This window comes from Phyllobates terribilis, unplaced genomic scaffold (genome assembly GCF_046119375.1).
Source record: "Phyllobates terribilis strain yellow unplaced genomic scaffold, ASM4611937v1 Scaffold_7__3_contigs__length_470593459, whole genome shotgun sequence".
Lineage (NCBI taxonomy): Eukaryota > Metazoa > Chordata > Amphibia > Anura > Dendrobatidae > Phyllobates > Phyllobates terribilis.
The window spans coordinates 272,684,599-272,705,607 of record NW_027362767.1 but is presented as its reverse complement, the minus strand read 5'-3'; the positions used below and the strand labels follow the sequence as shown (position 1 = coordinate 272,705,607).

General features: G+C 50.4%; 1 protein-coding gene across 1 annotated transcript in view; it reads right to left on the bottom strand.

Annotated features, from left to right (window-relative positions):
• Window positions 1-21,009, bottom strand: part of AGPAT2 (1-acylglycerol-3-phosphate O-acyltransferase 2) — a 50,395-nt gene that overhangs the window by 14,465 nt on the left and 14,921 nt on the right. Inside the window, exons 2-3 of the mRNA XM_073640757.1 lie at window positions 10,060-10,193; window positions 3,883-4,058 (exon numbers count right to left, since the gene is read on the bottom strand). Of these exons, the coding sequence (XP_073496858.1) occupies window positions 3,883-4,058; window positions 10,060-10,193 (310 nt within the window). The remainder of the gene's footprint in view (window positions 1-3,882; window positions 4,059-10,059; window positions 10,194-21,009) is intronic.

Below are 21,009 nucleotides of genomic sequence, written 5' to 3'. Positions count from 1 at the left end.
GAGGGCGGAGAGGCAGAGAGGCAGACGGCGGAGGGCGGAGAGGCAGACGGCGGAGAGGCAGACGGCGGAGAGGCAGACGGCGGAGAGGCAGACGGCGGAGAGGCAGACGGCGGAGAGGCAGACGGCGGAGGGCGGAGAGGCAGACAGCGGAGGGCGGAGAGGCAGACAGCGGAGGGCGGAGAGGCAGACAGCGGAGGGCGGAGAGGCAGACGACGGAGGGCGGAGAGGCAGACGACGGAGGGCGGAGAGGCAGACGACGGAGGGCGGAGAGGCAGACGACGGAGGGCGGAGAGGCAGACGACGGAGAGGCAGACGGCGGAGAGGCAGACGGCGGAGGGCGGAGAGGCAGACGACAGAGGGCGGAGAGGCAGACGACAGACGGCGGAGAGGCAGACGACAGACGGCGGAGAGGCAGACGACGGAGGGCGGAGAGGCAGACGACGGAGAGGCAGACGACGGAGGGCGGAGAGGCAGACGGCGGAGGGCGGAGAGGCAGACGGCGGAGGGCGGAGAGGCAGACGGCGGAGAGGCAGACGGCGGAGGGTGGAGAGGCAGACGGCGGAGAGGCAGACGACGGAGGGCGGAGAGGCAGACGACGGAGGTCGGAGAGGCAGACGGCGGAGAGGCAGACGGCGGAGGGCGGAGAGGCAGACGGCGGAGGGTGGAGAGGCAGACGGCGGAGAGGCAGACGGCGGAGAGGCAGACGGCGGAGGGCGGAGAGGCAGACGGCGGAGAGGCAGACGGCGGAGAGGCAGACGGCGGAGGGTGGAGAGGCAGACGACAGAGGGCGGAGAGGCAGACGACAGAGGGCGGAGAGGCAGACGACAGAGAGGCAGACGACAGAGGGCGGAGAGGCAGACGACAGAGGGCGGAGAGGCAGACGACAGAGGGCGGAGAGGCAGACGACAGAGGGCGGAGAGGCAGACGACAGAGGGCGGAGAGGCAGACGACAGAGGGCGGAGAGGCAGACGACAGAGAGCGGAGAGGCAGACGACGGAGGGCGGAGAGTCAGACGACGGAGGGCGGAGAGGCAGACGATGGAGAGGCAGACGACGGAGGGCGGAGAGGCAGACGGCGGAGGGCGGAGAGGCAGACGGCGGAGAGGCAGACGGCGGAGAGGCAGACGGCGGAGGGCGGAGAGGCAGACGACGGAGGGCGGAGAGGCAGACGACGGAGAGGCAGACGACGGAGGGCGGAGAGGCAGACGGCGGAGGGCGGAGAGGCAGACGGCGGAGAGGCAGACGGCGGAGGGCGGAGAGGCAGACGGCGGAGGGCGGAGAGGCAGACGGCGGAGGGCGGAGAGGCAGACGGCGGAGAGGCAGACGGCGGAGGGTGGAGAGGCAGACGACGGAGAGGCAGACGACGGAGGGCGGAGAGGCAGACGACGGAGGTCGGAGAGGCAGACGGCGGAGAGGCAGACGGCGGAGAGGCAGACGGCGTAGGGCGGAGAGGCAGACGGCGGAGAGGCAGACGGCGGAGAGGCAGACGACAGAGGGCGGAGAGGCAGACGACAGAGGGCGGAGAGGCAGACGACAGAGGGCGGAGAGGCAGACGACAGAGGGCGGAGAGGCAGACGACGGAGGGCGGAGAGGCAGACGACGGAGAGGCAGATGACGGAGGGCGGAGAGGCAGACGGCGGAGGGCAGAGAGGCAGACGGCGGAGGGCGGAGAGGCAGACGGCGGAGAGGCAGACGGCGGAGAGGCAGACGGCGGAGGGCGGAGAGGCAGACGGCGGAGGGCGGAGAGGCAGACGGCGGAGAGGCAGACGGCGGAGAGGCAGACGGCGGAGAGGCAGACGGCGGAGGGCGGAGAGGCAGACGGCGGAGAGGCAGACGACGGAGGGCGGAGAGGCAGACGACGGAGGGCGGAGAGGCAGACGACGGAGGGCGGAGAGGCAGACGACGGAGGGCGGAGAGGCAGACGACGGAGGGCGGAGAGGCAGACGGCGGAGAGGCAGACGGCGGAGAGGCAGACGGCGGAGGGCGGAGAGGCAGACGGCGGAGGGGCAGACGGCGGAGGGCGGAGAGGCAGACGGCGGAGGGCGGAGAGGCAGACGACGGAGGGCGGAGAGGCAGACGACGGAGGGCGGAGAGGCAGACGACGGAGGGCGGAGAGGCAGACGACGGAGAGGCAGACGGCGGAGAGGCAGACGGTGGAGGGCGGAGAGGCAGACGGCGGAGGGCGGAGAGGCAGACGGCGGAGGGTGGAGAGGCAGACGGCGGAGAGGCAGACGGCGGAGAGGCAGACGGCGGAGGGCGGAGAGGCAGACGACGGAGGGCGGAGAGGCAGACGACGGAGGGCGGAGAGGCAGACGACGGAGGGCGGAGAGGCAGACGACGGAGGGCGGAGAGGCAGACGACGGAGGGCGGAGAGGCAGACGGCGGAGAGGCAGATGGCGGAGGGCGGAGAGGCAGACGACGGAGGGCGGAGAGGCAGACGACGGAGGGCGGAGAGGCAGACGACGGAGGGCGGAGAGGCAGACGACGGAGGGCGGAGAGGCAGACGGCGGAGGGCGGAGAGGCAGACGGCGGAGGGCGGAGAGGCAGACGGCGGAGGGCGGAGAGGGAGACGGCGGAGAGGCAGACGACAGAGGGCGGAGAGGCAGACGACAGAGAGGCAGACGACGGAGAGGCAGACGACGGAGAGGCAGACGACGGAGGGCGGAGAGGCAGACGACGGAGGGCGGAGAGGCAGACGGCGGAGGGTGGAGAGGCAGACGACAGAGGGCGGAGAGGCAGACGACAGAGGGCGGAGAGGCAGACGACAGAGGGCGGAGAGGCAGACGACAGAGGGCGGAGAGGCAGACGACGGAGGGCGGAGAGGCAGACGACGGAGAGGCAGACGACGGAGGGCGGAGAGGCAGACGGCGGAGGGGCAGACGGCGGAGGGCGGAGAGGCAGACGGCGGAGGGCGGAGAGGCAGACGGCGGAGAGGCAGACGGCGGAGGGCGGAGAGGCAGACGGCGGAGAGGCAGACGGCGGAGGGCGGAGAGGCAGACGGCGGAGAGGCAGACGACAGAGGGCGGAGAGGCAGACGACAGAGGGCGGAGAGGCAGACGACAGAGGGCGGAGAGGCAGACGACAGAGGGCGGAGAGGCAGACGACAGAGGGCGGAGAGGCAGACGACAGAGGGCGGAGAGGCAGACGACGGAGGGCGGAGAGGCAGACGACGGAGAGGCAGACGACGGAGGGCGGAGAGGCAGACGGCGGAGGGGCAGACGGCGGAGAGGCAGACGGCGGAGGGCGGAGAGGCAGACGGCGGAGAGGCAGACGGCGGAGGGCGGAGAGGCAGACGGCGGAGAGGCAGACGGCGGAGGGTGGAGAGGCAGACGACGGAGGGCGGAGAGGCAGACGACGGAGGGCGGAGAGGCAGGCGACGGAGGGCGGAGAGGCAGGCGACGGAGGGCGGAGAGGCAGACGACGGAGGGCGGAGAGGCAGACGGCGGAGGGCGGAGAGGCAGACGGCGGAGGGCGGAGAGGCAGACGGCGGAGGGCGGAGAGGCAGACGGCGGAGGGCGGAGAGGCGGAGGGCGGAGAGGCAGACGGCGGAGAGGCAGACGGCGGAGAGGCAGACGGCGGAGGGTGGAGAGGCAGACGACGGAGGGCGGAGAGGCAGACGACGGAGGGCGGAGAGGCAGACGACGGAGGGCGGAGAGGCAGACGACGGAGGGCGGAGAGGCAGACGACGGAGGGCGGAGAGGCAGACGACGGAGGGCGGACAGGCAGACGACGGAGGGCGGAGAGGCAGACGACGGAGGGCGGAGAGGCAGACGACAGAGGATTTGTGTCGCCACAGTTCATGTCACCCACATGGTGGAGAGACAATCACATGGTCAGTGTCTCTTATAAACAGCTGTACAGAGCAAATTAACCCATCGCTTACATTGTCATCTGTCATGGCTTTTGCTACCCCGGCCATGATCGTCTTGGCATCACGTGTTTGCTTCCTGTTGATGTAAATGACCCCTCCGAGGTAGGTGAGCAGCCCCACAGAGCCGGCAAATAACAGCTCCCTCTTGGCAATCTGCACACAGCGATCAGGCAGGATTTCCATCAGACCTGCATGAAGCATAAAGATACAATGTGAGTACACCCAGGTGACACATTTACATCCTCATCACCTCTCAATTACAGCACATCATGATGGAAAATCAATGAGCTGATCCAACACTGCAATAATTTTATTTTCTTATTTATTTCTTGATATTTTACCCTTTGTCAGATTACCAGGCGTTCTGGATGAGAGTACGGCTACCATAACATATGAAGCTGTGAAACTGATCCAGTTCGCAATGTATCATCTTCTGCAGAACCTAATAAAATGGTGCCTTCTCCCTAAGGTCTTCCCGATATGATGCCAAGTGCAGCCCTGTTGGATTTTTTTTCCTTGCTAAAAACAAAATACCTTTCAAAACCCAGAAAATAAAACCAATCGTTTCTTGGAGAGGTGGCGATTAGAGCGGCTGCGCCTGCCGGAGACGCATTCATTTTAATCACCTGGACAGATAATATCTTAAATGTTAGTCGCGTCGGAACAAATCAGCACAATCTAATAAAACGGAGCGAGAGTGGGGGCAGAAATGATGGGGAGGAGGCACATAATGTATCTACCACATACCAGAGAAGGTGACACAAATATAAGACTGGGGAATAGGAGACCATTTTTTTGGGTTCTGAAGCTTTGAACTGAAAACAAGTACAATGGAGACTCCAGATGTATGGAGAAAAGAAAACACTTCATGTCCGGAGATGGATGCGAGTTGGTTCTGCTCGTCCTGCAGGATTATGGGAAATGTGCAGTGATCTGGAATGGGAAGGGTTTTTTATGATACGTTCTATGGACATAGGGGCCTTAATCCATATATGTGTGCTTACAGGGCCGGCCCGAGAGATTACGGCGCCCTAGGCGAAACTATTTTGTTGCGCCCCTACTATTCTTGGCAGTAGATGAAAACTTGGGATATAAATTTAGGAGCAAAATAAACCACAACAACAATGATTAATTAACTCTCTCCTAACTCTTTAGTCTTCTGAGAAGTTGTATAGGACAAATATATACAAAGTAATCAATAACACAAAACAAAAACGACCATAGGTAATTAAAATTTTTGTTTCCTTGCCTTTTTTTTTTTAAAAGGATGACACTAAGTCACCGAGATTAATTTATTTAGCAACTTCAGATTCTATCGAAATTGTTGCCAACCCAACCAACCTCTCTTGCGTCATATTTGCCCTTAAATATGTTTTAATTAGCTTTAGTTTTGAGAAGCTTCCCTCTCCTGAGGCCACTGACACAGGCAGAGTCAAAAGAATTCTTAGAGCCACCACCAGGTTGGGGACATTTTCTTTCAATTCAGATTTAAGCAAAAGTTCAAGAACGTCTTTTGGTGATGAATCTTCTGGAACACGTCTTGACATTGCCTGCAGTTCACCACATAGCCCTATGGCATCGATGTCTTTTACTTCGTTGTGTGTAAGAGACTTTTCCAGAGCTTTACACTTATCCAGAACAAATTTGCTTGGTTTTCCCTCAAGTGAACGGATGTGGTACAAAAATCCAAATTTCAATTCCATTTCTTTCAGCTGAGTGAACCGCTCATCAACTGAATTTATAGCAGTATCTAAGATCGCAAAGTAAAAGTTAATTTTGAAACTCTGTTTCTCATCTCTTATGGGCTCATCTTTCCCTTCATAAGAGAACTGTCTGTTTTTTTTCTTTAAACATTTTGGCGCAGAACTTGACTCAAAATTAGCTGGTATGCCAAGCTCTTCTGCGATTTCCCTCGCATCAACTAACAGCTTCTCAAACTCTTCATCGCTTCTTAATGATTGCAGATATTTCTTTGTTTTGTCAAGGTGTTGAGAAGCAGCAGCTAAATCGACTGAAGTAACTTACTTGTCAAATTGATTTCGTACAAAATGTTGAACCATGCTAGAACAGATGTAACAAAAGAAAAGGTTCCAACTTGTTTAGCAAGACCTTGAGCTTCTAGCCGGGAGACATTTCCAGAGCTTCCTGTGAGACTAATATTTTCTGCTATGTCCATTAGGGCATCATGGACTTCGCTCAATTGGTAACGGAGGGGGGCCAGAGCATCAATTCTACTTTCCCACCTTGTTTCGCTTAGAGGTTTTAGAGTCAGAGATGGCAAATGACGCACGAGTACTTCCCAACGCTGAGTTGCCAAAGAGAAAAATACGTAGAGATTTTGAACTAACAGGAAAAAAGTTGTCGCTCCAAAACAACATTTAGCGGCATCGTTGACGACTAAGTTTAGAGAATGGGAGCTGCAAGGCACAAAGAATGCACGTGGGTTTATGTCCAAAATTCGTCTTTGTAGTCCAATGTTTTTTCCCTTCATGTTGCTCCCATTGTCGTAGACTTGCCCTCGTAAGTTGTCCACAGAGAGCGACAGTTCTTCAAATTTGTTCAAGACAGCGGCTGTCAAACCACCTCCAGTTGTATCAGAAACAGGAATGAATCCCAAGAAGTGCTCTTTAATTTCAAACTTTTTGTCTTCTGATGTGGAAACAAACCGAACAATGATAGTCATTTGTTCAACATGAGACACGTCAGAAGTACAATCCAGCACTACAGAAAAGTATTTTGCAGTTTTGACATCGTCAAGAATCTTTTCCTGAATACCATTACTTAGCAGTTGAATCATCTCATTCTGTATTGTTTTTCCCAAATAATGTGCATGAATCTCTTTGTCCCGGATTTTCCGAATGTGCTCACACATGACGGGATCGAACATAGCCAAATACTCCACAAATTTCAAAAAGTTCCCATTATTAGATGCAAACAATGCATCATTTGATCCACGGAACGCTAAGTTTTGCGTACCTAGTACCCTCACTAGAGCGATCAACCTTTCTAAAATTTGATGCCAGTATTTTTCTTGCTCTTCAATTTTGCGTAAGTGTTCTTCGTCAATGGTCTTGTTCATCTTAAGTCTATTTTCGAGTTCCTTCCATTTTTGAAAGCTAATCATGTGATCTTTGCTTTTTTCGTGGCTGGCTAAAATAGCAGATATGTTTTTCCAGTCATTTACACCATCAGTACCTAAGGCTGAGCGTTTGATGATTCCTAGTTGAAGTGATGAGTCTGGAAACAACGTGCAGCAAAAACAAAAAACTGAATTTTTCTGAATAGAATACGTTAGCCAATTGCGTTCAAGACTTTCACCATTGACAAGACGACGTTTATAGTGAACACAAGAAAATTTTCTACGATTAGTGTCAAAAGGAAAATCGAAATCTTTAACTTGTGTGGGGCCGAGTTTTACTACATCTAGGCGTAAGTCATCATTGATTACGGTCCACGTAGCGGGATCGTCCGAATAGTCTTTGCGTAGTATTTCTATAGATGTACCAGCCTCCATGTCAGTACTAGTACTTTGATCAGATCTACCACCAGATATTGATGGTTGTAGTTCACTATTTTCAGCATGAGAAACAAATTCTATTTCCACATTCGATATTTCCGAGGCAACAGAAGCCTGTTGTTCCAACGTTTGGAATTCCGCGTCTTCATTTCTATTGCTTAGATATTTTAAAAATGACCCTTTGATTTTTGAAAGTGATTTCTCCTCCTCAGCTTTTCTTTTACGGTTCTGAAACCCCGAAAGTTTTTTCTTCTTATCAGCCATGACTCGTTACAACACACAGCATTTACCTAAAAGTTAACGCGCCGATTAAAATTGTTATCTGAACATTATATAATACGATTTTACTTTTAAGACAAAAACCACAAATTTCTTTAACAATTTCCAATGTTTCCAATATTTTTGAAAATCAAAACAATATACCTACCTCGCAGCGCCTAACACTTTACAACCTAGGCCAAAAATTTACTAAAAACCTCCTATTTTCTATTTGCATTCATGAAACCTCATGGAACAATGAATCTAATGAATATACAAAATAACAGCAATGGCTCACATGATAAAGCATGCAAACAGTAGAGACATACCTCGAAAATATTATAATCGCGCGCGCCGATATGCAAAAAACGTAAATACTATCTCCCTTGCCTTAGCTGGCCTGACTGGCAGTCCAGGCAGTCTACGCCAATGCGTCAAAACAGACTCCTCCCACTAGCCGCATCGACTGCTGATGACATCTATCAATATAATCGCCAACTAGTACCTAAAGTCCGAACTACGTATAAATAGGCCATATGGTACACCTACCTTTTAAGTATACGTATTTTTTTCTCTCGGGCGCCCCCTTAGTGTAGTGTGTGCATTTTTGGTTGTTTGCTTTGCTTTGCCAACATTTGAAAACTTAGGAGCAAAATAAACGCGCGGGATCAAACACCTGTCAGCAGACGATGCAAACGACTCATGTCCGTAGTTTAGCGCCTCCTTTCCGTGCGTAAATTGAAGCTCAACAGTTTTTCTTTTAAATTTATGGTAAAAAAAATTATGTACACTTTTCTTTCCATCTCTAAAACTTTTTTCCTTTTGAAAAGATTTTTTATAATTTTTTCTATTTTTTCTCTGGCGCCCCCTTAGGTTCGGCGCCCTAGGCGGCCGCCTAGTTTGCCTATACGTTCGGGCCGGCCCTGTGTGCTTATTCATAAGAATGAGATGGGGACCCTGTTGTATAGCTGTTTATTGGAAGTAATGCTTATTGCTAGTGGTGATAAGCGGTACTGCAACTTACAATTACATCACTAACGATCCAGCGTTATAAGAGTGGCTGATATCAGTCACATATGGTGTAATGTCTGGAGGTTATATCCAGGGTCGGCTCTAGGTTTTCATGGGCCCTGGGCGAAAGAGTCTCAGTGGGCCCCTTTAACACATACCACGATTCATGATGCACAGATACAGCAGAGAAATTTAGGTATAGTACAATGCCAAAGATTTCACTTACTTCTTACATTAGGAGGGATATCTATGGTAAATTCTACAATATCTTAGAAACCAGCGAATCCCCGCAGAGCACAGTGCGTAACCTGGGGGGATTCAAAAGTCTGCAGTCACATAGAGTAACTGCAGACTTATCATTTTAGACCGGACAGTATAGTCCTTCATACAGCATGACGAGTCGCATATATTGCTCCATACAGTTTAATGAGCCCCATATAATGCTCCCTACAGTATAATGAGCGCCATATATTGCTCCATACAGTATAATGGGCCCTATATAATGCATCATACAGTATTATGGGCACCACATCGTGCTTCATATAGAATAATGGACCCTATATATTGATCCATACAGAATAATGGACCCCATATAGTGCTCCATACAGAATAATAGGCCCCATATACTGTTCCATACAGAATAATGGACCCCATATAATGCTCCATACAGAATAATGAGCCCCATATATTGCTCCATACATAATGAGCTCCATATATTGCTCCATACATAATGGGCCCCATATAATGCTCCATACACAAATAAAATCAAATAAGCACCTCTCCTCGCTGGCCGCTGCTCTAGACTCCTCAGCGTCAATGCCGTCCTACTCTGCACTATGACTACTTAGCAGAGGGCGCGCTGTAGTGACGTCATCGCGCCCTCTGACCTGAGACGTCAGAAGACGCCGAAGCTGCAGAGGAACAGGGAGTGATAAGTATTCCAAGTGTCAGGGCCCAGAGCAAGCGGGGGGGCCACTCGCGACCGCTGGCACCAGGCCACCCCCTGTCTCACAGGCCCCATAGCGTGCCGGTGTCCCCGGTGGCGAGTGGGCCCCCCTGCTTGCTCAGGGCCCCAGCACTTGCCTGGGCGAGCCGGGTACTGATGCTGGCCCTCGTTATATCAGTACTGGAGCATTATAAGAGAGGCTGCCATCAGTCATATATGGTGTAATGTCTGGAGGATATATCAGTACTGGAGTGTTATAAGAGGGGATGATATCAGTCACATATGACGTAATGTCTGGAGGATATATCAGTACTGAAGCGTTATAAGAGGGGCTGATATCAGACTCACATGGTGTAATGTCTGGAAGTTATATCAGTACTGGAGCATTATAAGAGGGGCCGATATCAGTCACATATGATGTAATGTCTGGACGTTATATCAGTTTCTCCCATCTTACCCATCATGTCCAAGATGCTCTGATGATTGGAGATGATGACGCAGGGTCCATCAACCTGAAAATTCTCCAAACCTTTCACCTCAAAGCGCACACCAAACGCATACTTCATGGTACGGACAAATGCCCGGATTATCCTAGGGGAGGAAACAAGTAATATCTGAGTATTGTACATCTCATTTGCCAGATGCTTCTTGCCCAAATTAAAAAATGCACATGTGTCATGTAATAGAATATGCCCTCAGTAATAATTCATTGTCAGACATTATACCCTTGTTATAATGGGCGCTATTCCTTCCATAGATGGTATTCCCAAAAGAAATATTGGAATTCTCAAATGGTAAATTTTGACTCATCGGTGATGAATGTATGCAGGACTCCTGAACACTGTATAGCAGGGGTCTCAAACACGCGGCCAGAGGGCCGCATGCGGCCCCTGGAGGCTGCTTAATGCGGCACGCAGGCACCATATCCCCCGTAATGATTGCTGCCTGGTCCTGAGGGCCGCCGAAGTAAGTGATTCTTTTCAGTTGAATGTCTTACAAGTTAGGGACCAGCATGGACCATTACTGCAAGATGTGGACCAGTATGGAGACATTACTACAAGATGAGGACCAGCATAGGCACATCACTACAAGATGGGGATCAAGATGGGCTCATTACTACAAAATGGGGACCAGGATGGGCACATTACTACAAGATGGGAACCAGGATGGGCCATTACTACAAGATGGGAACCAGTATGTGGACATTACTACAAGATGAGGACCAGGATAGGCACATTATTACAAGATGGGGACCAGGATGGGCACATTACTACAAAATGGGGACCAAGATGGGGACCAGGATAGGCATATTACTACAAGATGGAGACCAGGATGGGCACATTACTACAAGATGAGGACTGGGATGGCCACATTACTACAAGATGAGTACCGGGATGGGCACATTACTACAAGATGGAGACCAGGATGGGCACATTATTACCAGATGGGGACCAAGATGGGCACATTACTAAAAGATGAGGACCAGGAAGGGCACATTACTACAAAATTGGGATCAGCATGGGCACATTACTACAAGATGGGGACTGGGATGGGCACATTACTACAAAGATGGAGACCAGGATGGGCACATTACTACAAGATGGGGATCGGGATGGGCACATTACTACAAGATGGGGACCGGGATGGGCCCATTACTACAAGATGGGGACTGGGATGGGCCACTACTACAAGATGGGGACCAGGATGGACACATTACTACAAGATGGGGACCAGGATGGACACATTACTACAAGATGGGGACCTGTCACGTCAGGTGTGAGGGTAATACAGAGAGTCACGCCAGGTGTGAGTGCAACACAGAGGGGAAAGGGAAAGGAAGCCCAGACACTAGGGAAAGGGGAAAGGGAGCCCAGACACTAGGGAAATAGGGAAGAGATGACCTCCTAATCTGGACTAGCATCACCCTGTCTCCCCCTAACGTCCCTATACAGGCTCCGCAGCTGCCGCCGATCACGTGCCTCGCCCTACTATCCCTGGCGTAAGGCTATAACTGGGGGTGGAAGGAGATGAGTATTAGTCAACCTCCGCTAGCACTCTAAAGACAAAAGGGGAAGACAACACAGGGGAATAACAACTTAGCTTAAGAAGAACTCCAACAGGGCACACGGCCTCAAGGCTCCAGAGAGGACGAGATGCTGCTTCAGCCAAGTTCCAAGTAGAAATGAGTATAACCGGCGACGCCCACCTAGACACACCAGGTATATATACACCCAGGCTGAAGGGAGGTAGTCGCTGGGTCCTAAACACAGCCTTCTATCTAGGCAGCTGTCTGCATTGGCAAACGTGGAGATCTCCTGCAAACCACTGCAGGGCGACTGTCTATCACCTCTGACACACCCGTGACAGGACCATGATAGGCACATTATTACAAGATGGGGACCACGATGGGCACATTACTACACAATGGGGAAACTACTACAAAAAGTTGTTCAGAATTACTATATGGTACTAATTGTAAGAAGAAAAAAAAAAGACTTTATGTGTCCAATTAGGGGACACAAAAAGGAAATAAAAATTGTAAAACAGTAAACTTGTAAAAACGATAAAACTGTACCACAGCCCATAAAATGAATGCCATTTAAAAGAATAAAATAAAAATGCCAAAAATTTTCAAAAAATTATCCAAAAGGTGTAAAGAAAAAACAATATGGTATCATTAAAAATTTCATATCATTCTGCAAAGAATGCGGCCCTTCAAATCACATTTTTTCTATGTGCGGCCCATATAGTTAGCCGAGTTTGAGACCCCTGCTGTACAGTAACAACCATATGACATCAATGAGAAAAAAGTAATTTCTGCAGCCACCTGGTGGTCTGGGGTGGTACATGTTTATCGCACTGTAATAATAGAATAAATAATAATTCTCATCATCCATCATTAGAATACTTCAGGTAAAGCAGACATCACATGTTATTTGCACTTTTAAAGGATAAAAAAATAACCACGGATACGAGTGTTTCTCCTTGGTACTTTGGTTACCTTACATAGGAGTAATGAGGAAAACCTCCAAGACCCAGAAATGTTTGCATCTGGCACGAGTAGTATTTATACGGATCCAGGTAGGGCTGAATGCTGTGTATACGGACAGTAAGGCCGGTATATCCAAGGCTTCCTTCACAATACAGGTAGGGATGTACAATATGCAACCAGCCAGGATAAGGGCACTTTTAAGAAAAAGTGACACTTGGCTCTTGGGTTAGGATGGTATCACAACCACTTGGCTTCTAGAGTAGTATGGTATCACAAGCACTTGGCTCTGGGGGCTAGGATCAGACACTTGGATATTGAGATAGGTTAGTATCAGACATTTCTGGACAATTGACAATTTTTTTGGAAACAACATATTTTGGGGACCTCCATAGATAATTATTGTTATAGTAATGGGTCTATATATCCAAACACAGACACTTGGCTCTCTGGTAGGATGGCATCAGACACTTGGCACTAGGGGTAGGACGGTATCAGACACTTGGCTCTCTAGTAGAATGGTATCAGACACTTGGCACACTAAGCACTAAGGGTAGGACGGCATAAGACACTTGGCTCTGGGGAAGAATGGCATCAGACACTTGGCTGTGTGGTAGGACGACGTCAGACACTTGGCTGTGTGGTAGGACGTCAGACACTTGGCTCTGTGGTAGGACGGCGTCAGACACTTGGCACTAGGGGTAGGACGGCATCAGACACTTGGCTCTCTAGTAGAATGGTATCAGACACTTGGCACACTAGGGGTAGGGTGGTGTCAGACACTTGGCACACTAAGGGCACGACGACGTCAGACACTTGGCTCTGTGGTACGATGACGTCAGACACTTGGCTCTGTGGTACGACGATGTCAGACACTTGGCACTAGGGGTAGGATGGCATCAGACACTTGGCACTAGGGGTAGGATGGCATCAGACACTTGGCACTAAGGGTAGGACGGCATCAGACACTTGGCACTAAGGGTAGGACGGCATCAGACACTTGGTTCTCTGGTAGGATGGCATCAGACACTTGGCTGTGGGGTAGGATTGGTATCAGACACTTGGCACACTAAGGGTAGGACGGCATAAGACACTTGGCTCTAGAGTAGGATGGTATCAGACTCTTGGCTCTGTGGTAGGATGGCATCAGACACTTGGCTGTGGGGTAGGATTGGTATCAGACACTTGGATCTGGAGGTAGGTTACTATCAGATATTTGCCTCCTAGGGTTGGATCGTATCACAGGCACTTGGCTCTTGGGATAGGATGGTATCAGAGGCACATGATAATTATCTTTATGGCTTTTATAACTTTTCATTATACAATGAATAAACTTTATTTGCAGAAAACGCCATTAATTTTTTACTTTAATTTAAAAGTTTATTTACCTCATGACGAGGTTAAAGGCGGTCTCTGTAAATCAGTGTGGCGCCCAGCTATCAGAACAGTATGTTGGGTCACCTACCTGCCCCTGACCATCAGTTCTTAGACGGCTCACTGCCACTGGTGAATTCTCAACCCGTTTCATGTCATACTCAGATCCCTGAAGAACTGGGCGCTGAGCTTTTACAGAACTGCATAAAGCCTGGAACGTTAATTGCTTTCCAAATAATTTCCTTCACGCTGTGTAAATTTGCAGACACTCGGCAGAAGAATGTTTGCCCAATTACTTTCAGTAAATGACCATTAAATATTTCATCTTTTTCTCTTCTTGAACTGTGAAGTGATTTCTGGAGACGAGGATGTGAGAAAGTTGTATTTTTCTAGCAATTTGTCATTTGACGGGATATTTTCGGTTACCTCTTCAGATTCTTCCAGAAAAATGTCTCACTCACAAAGTATCATATTGCCAGGTGAGGAGCTTGGCAAACAATGGGGGAACAGCAGCCGGACCTGACCCTACTCGATACGGATCTTTGGATAATCATCTACCCATTTGATGACTTTATAGTAGATTTTTCCTGGGCTTTGCTCTCTTTTCCTAGATGAGAAAAGTAGCTCTGGGATTTTTTCGCTTGTTGCATAAGCAATGCCTATAAAGCCAACATGTACCTTTCCACATCTGATCGGCACTGAGCAAGAGGTGACCTATTAGCTCCTTATAGGGGATGAGGTATTAGCGACCGCCTCAGAGATATGTTCGGGTGCTGTGTGTAGTCAAGCCTTTAGCTGGATAATCAGGATGTAGACAGGGCAGGTTTAGAAACAAACTCCTATTCATTGGCATCAAGCAGAGATCTTAGAAACACAGTCAGGATAAAATGCTGAACCTTTCATTTCTCCAGTGAAGACGCTTGGGGCAATGGTCACAATCTTATCATTAAACAATCACGTCAGACTACTTACATCGGATGTGAATTTACTTTCTTGCAGGTCAATCACTGCGCCGGAATGGCGATGCAGAGAGTACACAGCAACTGGCTGACAACAGCAGATAAGTGGATTGTGTGTTCACTGGTCAGAAACTCAATATAAAGCCACTGGGCCTTATAGGCAGAAGAAGTACTTAAAGGGGCTGCCTCCAAAATGCTAATCACACATCAGAGATGTTACGATGGAGACCCGAATGACTCTGAGACCGAGGTGGTCAGGCATGTGTGCTCATTTAATAGATATGACAAAGAAACTACTGGCTGGAATTTCAATCTGTTTGTAGGAAAGCTAAGTGACTGAACAAGGACAGGAAGCTATTTCAGATTGAATACTCCAATTTCACTGAGGATAACCCGCATCATCCTGGTGTCTTATCTCGTCCAGCTCCAGAGCTCTAGCAAAACCTATAAAATGCATAAATTCGATATAAAGGCTGCAGAGCGTGCGGAGAAGTTGTGAAGTCAGCACACAGCGTGCGGTCACGTGATCAGCCCCACTAATTATAAAGTGCCGCGGCATAGACGAGCGGAGATCATTAATACTCTGCTGCTTATCTCCAGCCCTGACTATTCCTGGAGCGCCAGCCTTGACTTTAGACCTTTGTAACTACTGCTTGTTCCCGCTCACCTTCAGGTAGAGTTTAATCTATGGACACCCACAGCGATGCGGTAAATATTCAAGAGGCCCAGGAGGCTATTAGGATGCAGTGCCATGTCAGGAGCGAAGGAAAGGGGGGTAGTGGTTAATTTGAAAAGATGTGTGGCTGACAATAGCCATTAAGGGCATAGAGCCGCGTGATAGTAGTAGTATCCTAACTGGAAGCCACATAGCGACTAATTCCTACATTGCCCATTAGCCAAACTCCTTGGAAATGGTCGGAGCAGTCGGATTTTGGCACAAACTTGTGTAACAATCAATTTCCTTCTGCAATTGACCCACCTTATAACAGAATAGTAATTACAAGATCAAACAATCTCACCACGACAGGAGAGCCAAATATATACAGGGGATGTGACAATAATATCCACACAAATGGCAGTTCTCATCATAAGGGGGAGATTAGGAGCTGCCAAGGACAACTGGCGCCGTTTAACCTTCCTAGAGTTGGTTGCAGCAAGGGGTCAGCAACCTGTGACACATATTTGGCTGCCACATTAGGCACGTACACAAACACATCCGACCACTGGACAAACACCGCTGTGCAGGGTTTCAGCCACAGTGCTGTCATCGGCGAGCCACAGGTGGGCAACGTTTTAGCCATAGCAACAATAGTACGATGGCAACTTTTATCAATGGGATAACCAGGTGCACATAATACCAGACGGGAATGCTTAGGCATGGACTGAGCTGTTAAGGTGTGCAGATCCCATACATGAAGGGACACTGTGGCCAACACTGCCCACTACCTTTATGTTGACAGATTAAAAAATATACACATTGTTAGTCTCAACCGCCATAATAACATGACAAACATCCAAAAACTAGAAACAAAGCTGTAATACAGTGGACAGATCTTTCTCCCTACCGGCCGTCTGTGCCCGCCTGGTACAACTACTGCCCCATTGTCCATATCTCTGAAGTACTACAACAATTTAGGTAGTGTTACTGTTGGGCGATCACGATAAAGAACTGAAAACTGAAAAGTGCGCAATTAAAGATATTTGTCATTCAGGTCTGAAATACAACCCTGTGCAGCAACATGGTAACACATGAAGCAACACGGCGGCACGTGCAGCAACACGGCGGCACGTGCAGCAACACGGCGGCACGTGCAGCTAATGCGACAAGATCTGTCATTCAGGTCTCTAGGAGAAATGGTGTGAAAGCCAGTATAAGAGCTGGGATAGGAGTTAAAAAAAAATAATTAAAAAGGGATTGTCGAATACATTAGAAAACTTTAGCTAAGGTAGCAATCATATTAAGATTAAGAAAGAGCTGATAATTTCATACAACTAGAATCCTCCATCGTCTCAGTGTTGTCGTTTCAGTAATCTCTACCAGGCCTGGAAGAACATCCTGAAAACCAGTCACCTGACTACTAAGGGGCGATTAGCTTCAGGGTGAGGTGACTGATGGTCAGGTCAGAGACCACCAGCACTAGAGGGAGGGGTATTCTAGTTGTAAGAGTTAATTTTTTTTTATTATTATTATTTGATCCCTAACCCCCAGACAAGTTTATAAGGCAGCAGGCATCCCCTTTAAGTGACATCCTAGTGTAATAAGATCCATACTAGTTGTGACCCTCTTTCCCAGAGACAGATGTGTCATGATTTTAGGACGTTAAAATTTTCTTAAACAGGTAAAAGTGCAAAGTGCTTGTAAAAACAAACAACTTTGTAATTTTTCTCCTATTTAAAATTCTCTCCTTTCGCAAAAAGGTTGGATTTTTAAAGGGGTTCTTCAGTCTCAGAAAACCCTGGTCCCCAGCTGCAGTTTGTTTTAAGAAAACGGAGTTTTCCTCACCCTCCATGGGTCCAACCGCTGCTGAGCCTCCGCTGCTGCTCCCGGTGTCTGTCATGGTCTGCAGCTCTGACATCATGCAGAGAGTTCTGCAGGCAATAATGGAGCTCAGCAGCTCTGAGAGGCTCGTGTCATGGACTCATGCAGAGCTGCTGAGTTCTGTTACTGGCTGCAGGGCTGCCAGCATGACATCAGCACTGCAGACCATGTCAGACACAGAGCAAAGGTGGAGGCTCAGGGAGGCCAAGTAATGCATAAAGACCTTCTTTACTTCTAGAATTTGCTGCTTATTGCCTAGATACCTTGCCATATTGCTGGTGTGAGCTGTCAATCATCACGAGCGCACCGCCCCTCAGCAAATAGGAAGCCATGAGGCAAAGGAGAAGTGTGCTCCTGAATATAGAAGATTTAATAATCCCTTTAATTAGGGGTTCACCACAATAGAAAGAGTTTATGGCACCTCCTCACGGCAGCAACATACAGAGTGACAGTGACTACACATAGAGTTTTCATGTGCATGAGGCCTTGGAGTTATGAGGAGACTTCAGAGAGGTTGATATTGTGACTCATCTTCCGCCAGACTCGCCTGGATGGAAAGTATCACACAGGATGGGCAGATGCGCTTATTCGCCCCCTTGGTCCACCCACATATCTGTACAAATACCTGCTGTTCATGTGAACACCGTCAGAATGAAAGAGTCTCTACTTGCCAATGATATGAGTCAACCCTAAAAAAAAAAAAATCACATCTTATACTCCAGACACATCCAGAGCTGCATTCAAGACTATACTGATTTCCTGTCAACGCTCAGATTGTTGGCCCCACTGATTCTTCCTACTCGTTCTGCCAGAAAGTCAGAGCTGTCATCAGGCATAGCATGAAGTAAACCTTCAACAGCAATTGGATTTGTTACAATGTGTCAGTGTAGGGAAAAGCTGTTAAGGGAACCTGACAGGTGATACATGCTGCGAAAACCGTGGGCAGCATATATTAGCCATGGATCACAGCATTTCAGAGGAAAAACATACATTTAATAGCTGCTGGGGACCGAGTCGCACTGGGCACTAGTCGTACAGGTGGTGCCCCGGCGGCTTCTCCCTGCCCGCTGACAGTGACTGGCAAGTCTCTTCTCTGGCTATACACCAGCTCCAGCTTTCAGGGCAGCTATTAACTCCCTAGTGACCGAGCCCGTTATGTCCTTAATGACCAAGCCAAATTTTACAATTCTGACCAGTGTCACTTTATGAGGTAATTACTCTGGAACACTCCAAAGGATCCCGCTGAGTCTGAGACTGTTTTTTCGTGACATGTTGTACTTCATGATAGTGGTAACATTTCTTCAATATGACTTTATTTGTGAAAAAAACAGAGATTTGACAAAAATGTTGAAAATTTAGCAATTTTCAATCTTTGAATTCTCATGCCCTTAAATCAGAGAGATATGTCACACAAAATAGTGAATACATAACAATTCCCACATGTCTATGTAGCACCCTGAGGATTCGGCTGCTACAGGAGTATTGCACCTCAACCCAGAGGTGTGATATTCCACTCCCGGGTAAGGATGGAGTGTGGAACTGAGCTCGGTAGGCTGCATGCACTACACACATCCCATTTCCGGGGAACAGGCCGACGGTACTCCCACTTAGAAATGTGCAGGTACGACCGAGTCTGTTCCTGGCTGGAGTGGGAGGGGGGTGGTACATCCCATGTAGTGTAGGGGCAGATAGGGGGAGCAGCCTGGGTAAAGATAGGAGCTCATTGGGTGCTGGTCACCTGAGCTCACACATAGAGGGTGTATATAAGGTGGGCACCAACTAAGATCAGGGTCAGATGCAGAGGATCAGATGCAGAGAGTCAGTCAGCTGCAGAGAACAAGTCAGGAGCAGAGGAGAGAAGCAAGACAAAGACCCAGAGTGAGAGAGGAGAAAAGAGAGAGACCCAGAGCACAGAAGAGAAGGACTCTGAGATCCCAACTCAAAGCACCGGGTGAAGAGTCGGCATCAGGGTACCGGAACCCAAGCTGGTGGGGGTAAAAACATTCCCCAGCCAGAGACCGGAGACCGTGGGCAGCGTCTGCCACGGTCACCCATCACATCCACCCCGAAGGCACACCACATGAAGGGTCAGGGAACCCAGGGCCAAGGGTGTCCCAACAGAAGGCCCGAGGGAGCTGGACCTGGGTGGATTACTGGTGGGGACGGCCAGAGAACGGGACAGAAAGAGAGCTCAGGGCCACGCTCCGGACTTGTTTGGGGGTTGGCTGGATCCAGGACCTGGTGGACGCAGCACGGCTCGGGTGGTCACTAGCAGCTGGAGTGACCAGTACAACATCTGCAGTAAGTAAACACCCTTAACTGCACAACCCGACTCTGTCTTCACTGCCGTCTGCACTACACCACCACAACCCCCATCCTCTGCGCCTGTCCCCTCTGAGGCTATACCCCTCCCGTTGGGGGTTATCCCACCAAGCTGCGCACCCACCATCAGCCTCAGCGGACCCTGCTGCAGCGGCGGCCACAGTGACCGCATCACAACGGGTGGCGTAGTCGACACAAAAGAACTCTTAATAACATCTGTAGGACTGCCACATAACACTGAGCTTGACGCCCTGGGCACGGGCCGGGTCACAGCCGCTCGGAGACTACAAACCCCCCCCCCATCTGATCCGGTGCCGGGTATTCCCCTCAAAAAGGAATATGTCCCAGGGGGCGCGTCAACTTTGGCGTAGTCGGCAGGATTACGTGCCCGCAACACCCGGGTACTGCGTGCCTGAAGAAAAGTGCAAGTTTACCTCAGAAAGAAGTCTCCCGCCGGTTCCGGAGGGTCCACGCCATCGGACCCCATCACAGGTCGTTTCCCGCCGACTGTCCGCCATTTCCAGCTTGTTCCCGCCATCTGCAGAGTTTCCCGCCACTGGGCGACGCTTCCCGCCAAATCCGAAGATTTCCCGCCTTGGAAGAGCAGCGGACGCCATTATGGGCGTGCCAAAGGAGGGCAAGAGGCCGCCTCCCATCGTGGGCCGGGACATAAAATGGCGCCAAAAGTGGAAACCGCCCCCACCAACAGAGACTGTGATGCTGGAGGTGTCTGTCAGCGTGAAAGAACTACCCCTGGAGCTGACAGTCACCGAGTTGCCCCGGGACCGCCCTCGAAGTGGGAGGAGACGAAAGGAGAGAACAAAGATGGGTGCCGCCTGGAGCAGTCTGGAGCGAGCGCACCCGGAGGCAGGAAGCCTGGAGAGGAGCAGCAGAAAAGCTCACCCGGAGATGTCCAGAGAGCAGAGCAGCACCGGCCCGCTGGCCAGGAGCCTGCTGGAAGAAGAGCAGAGCAGCACCGACCCGTTGGTCAGGAGCCTGCTGGACACCACGACCCCACTAGGCCTAGTGGAGGTCCTTGCACAGCTCCCCCGAGACCGGGAGTGTGCGCAGACTGCCCTGGAGGGCCTCGCACGGAGGATGGCCCGGGTACAGCGCGAGATATTGGCGGAATGGAGCCGGGAGATGGCCCAGCAAGCTGAAACCAAGACGCAAGCTGAAACCAAGACCCGGAGCACGCCAGCCGAGATGAGGAAGGAGACCGCC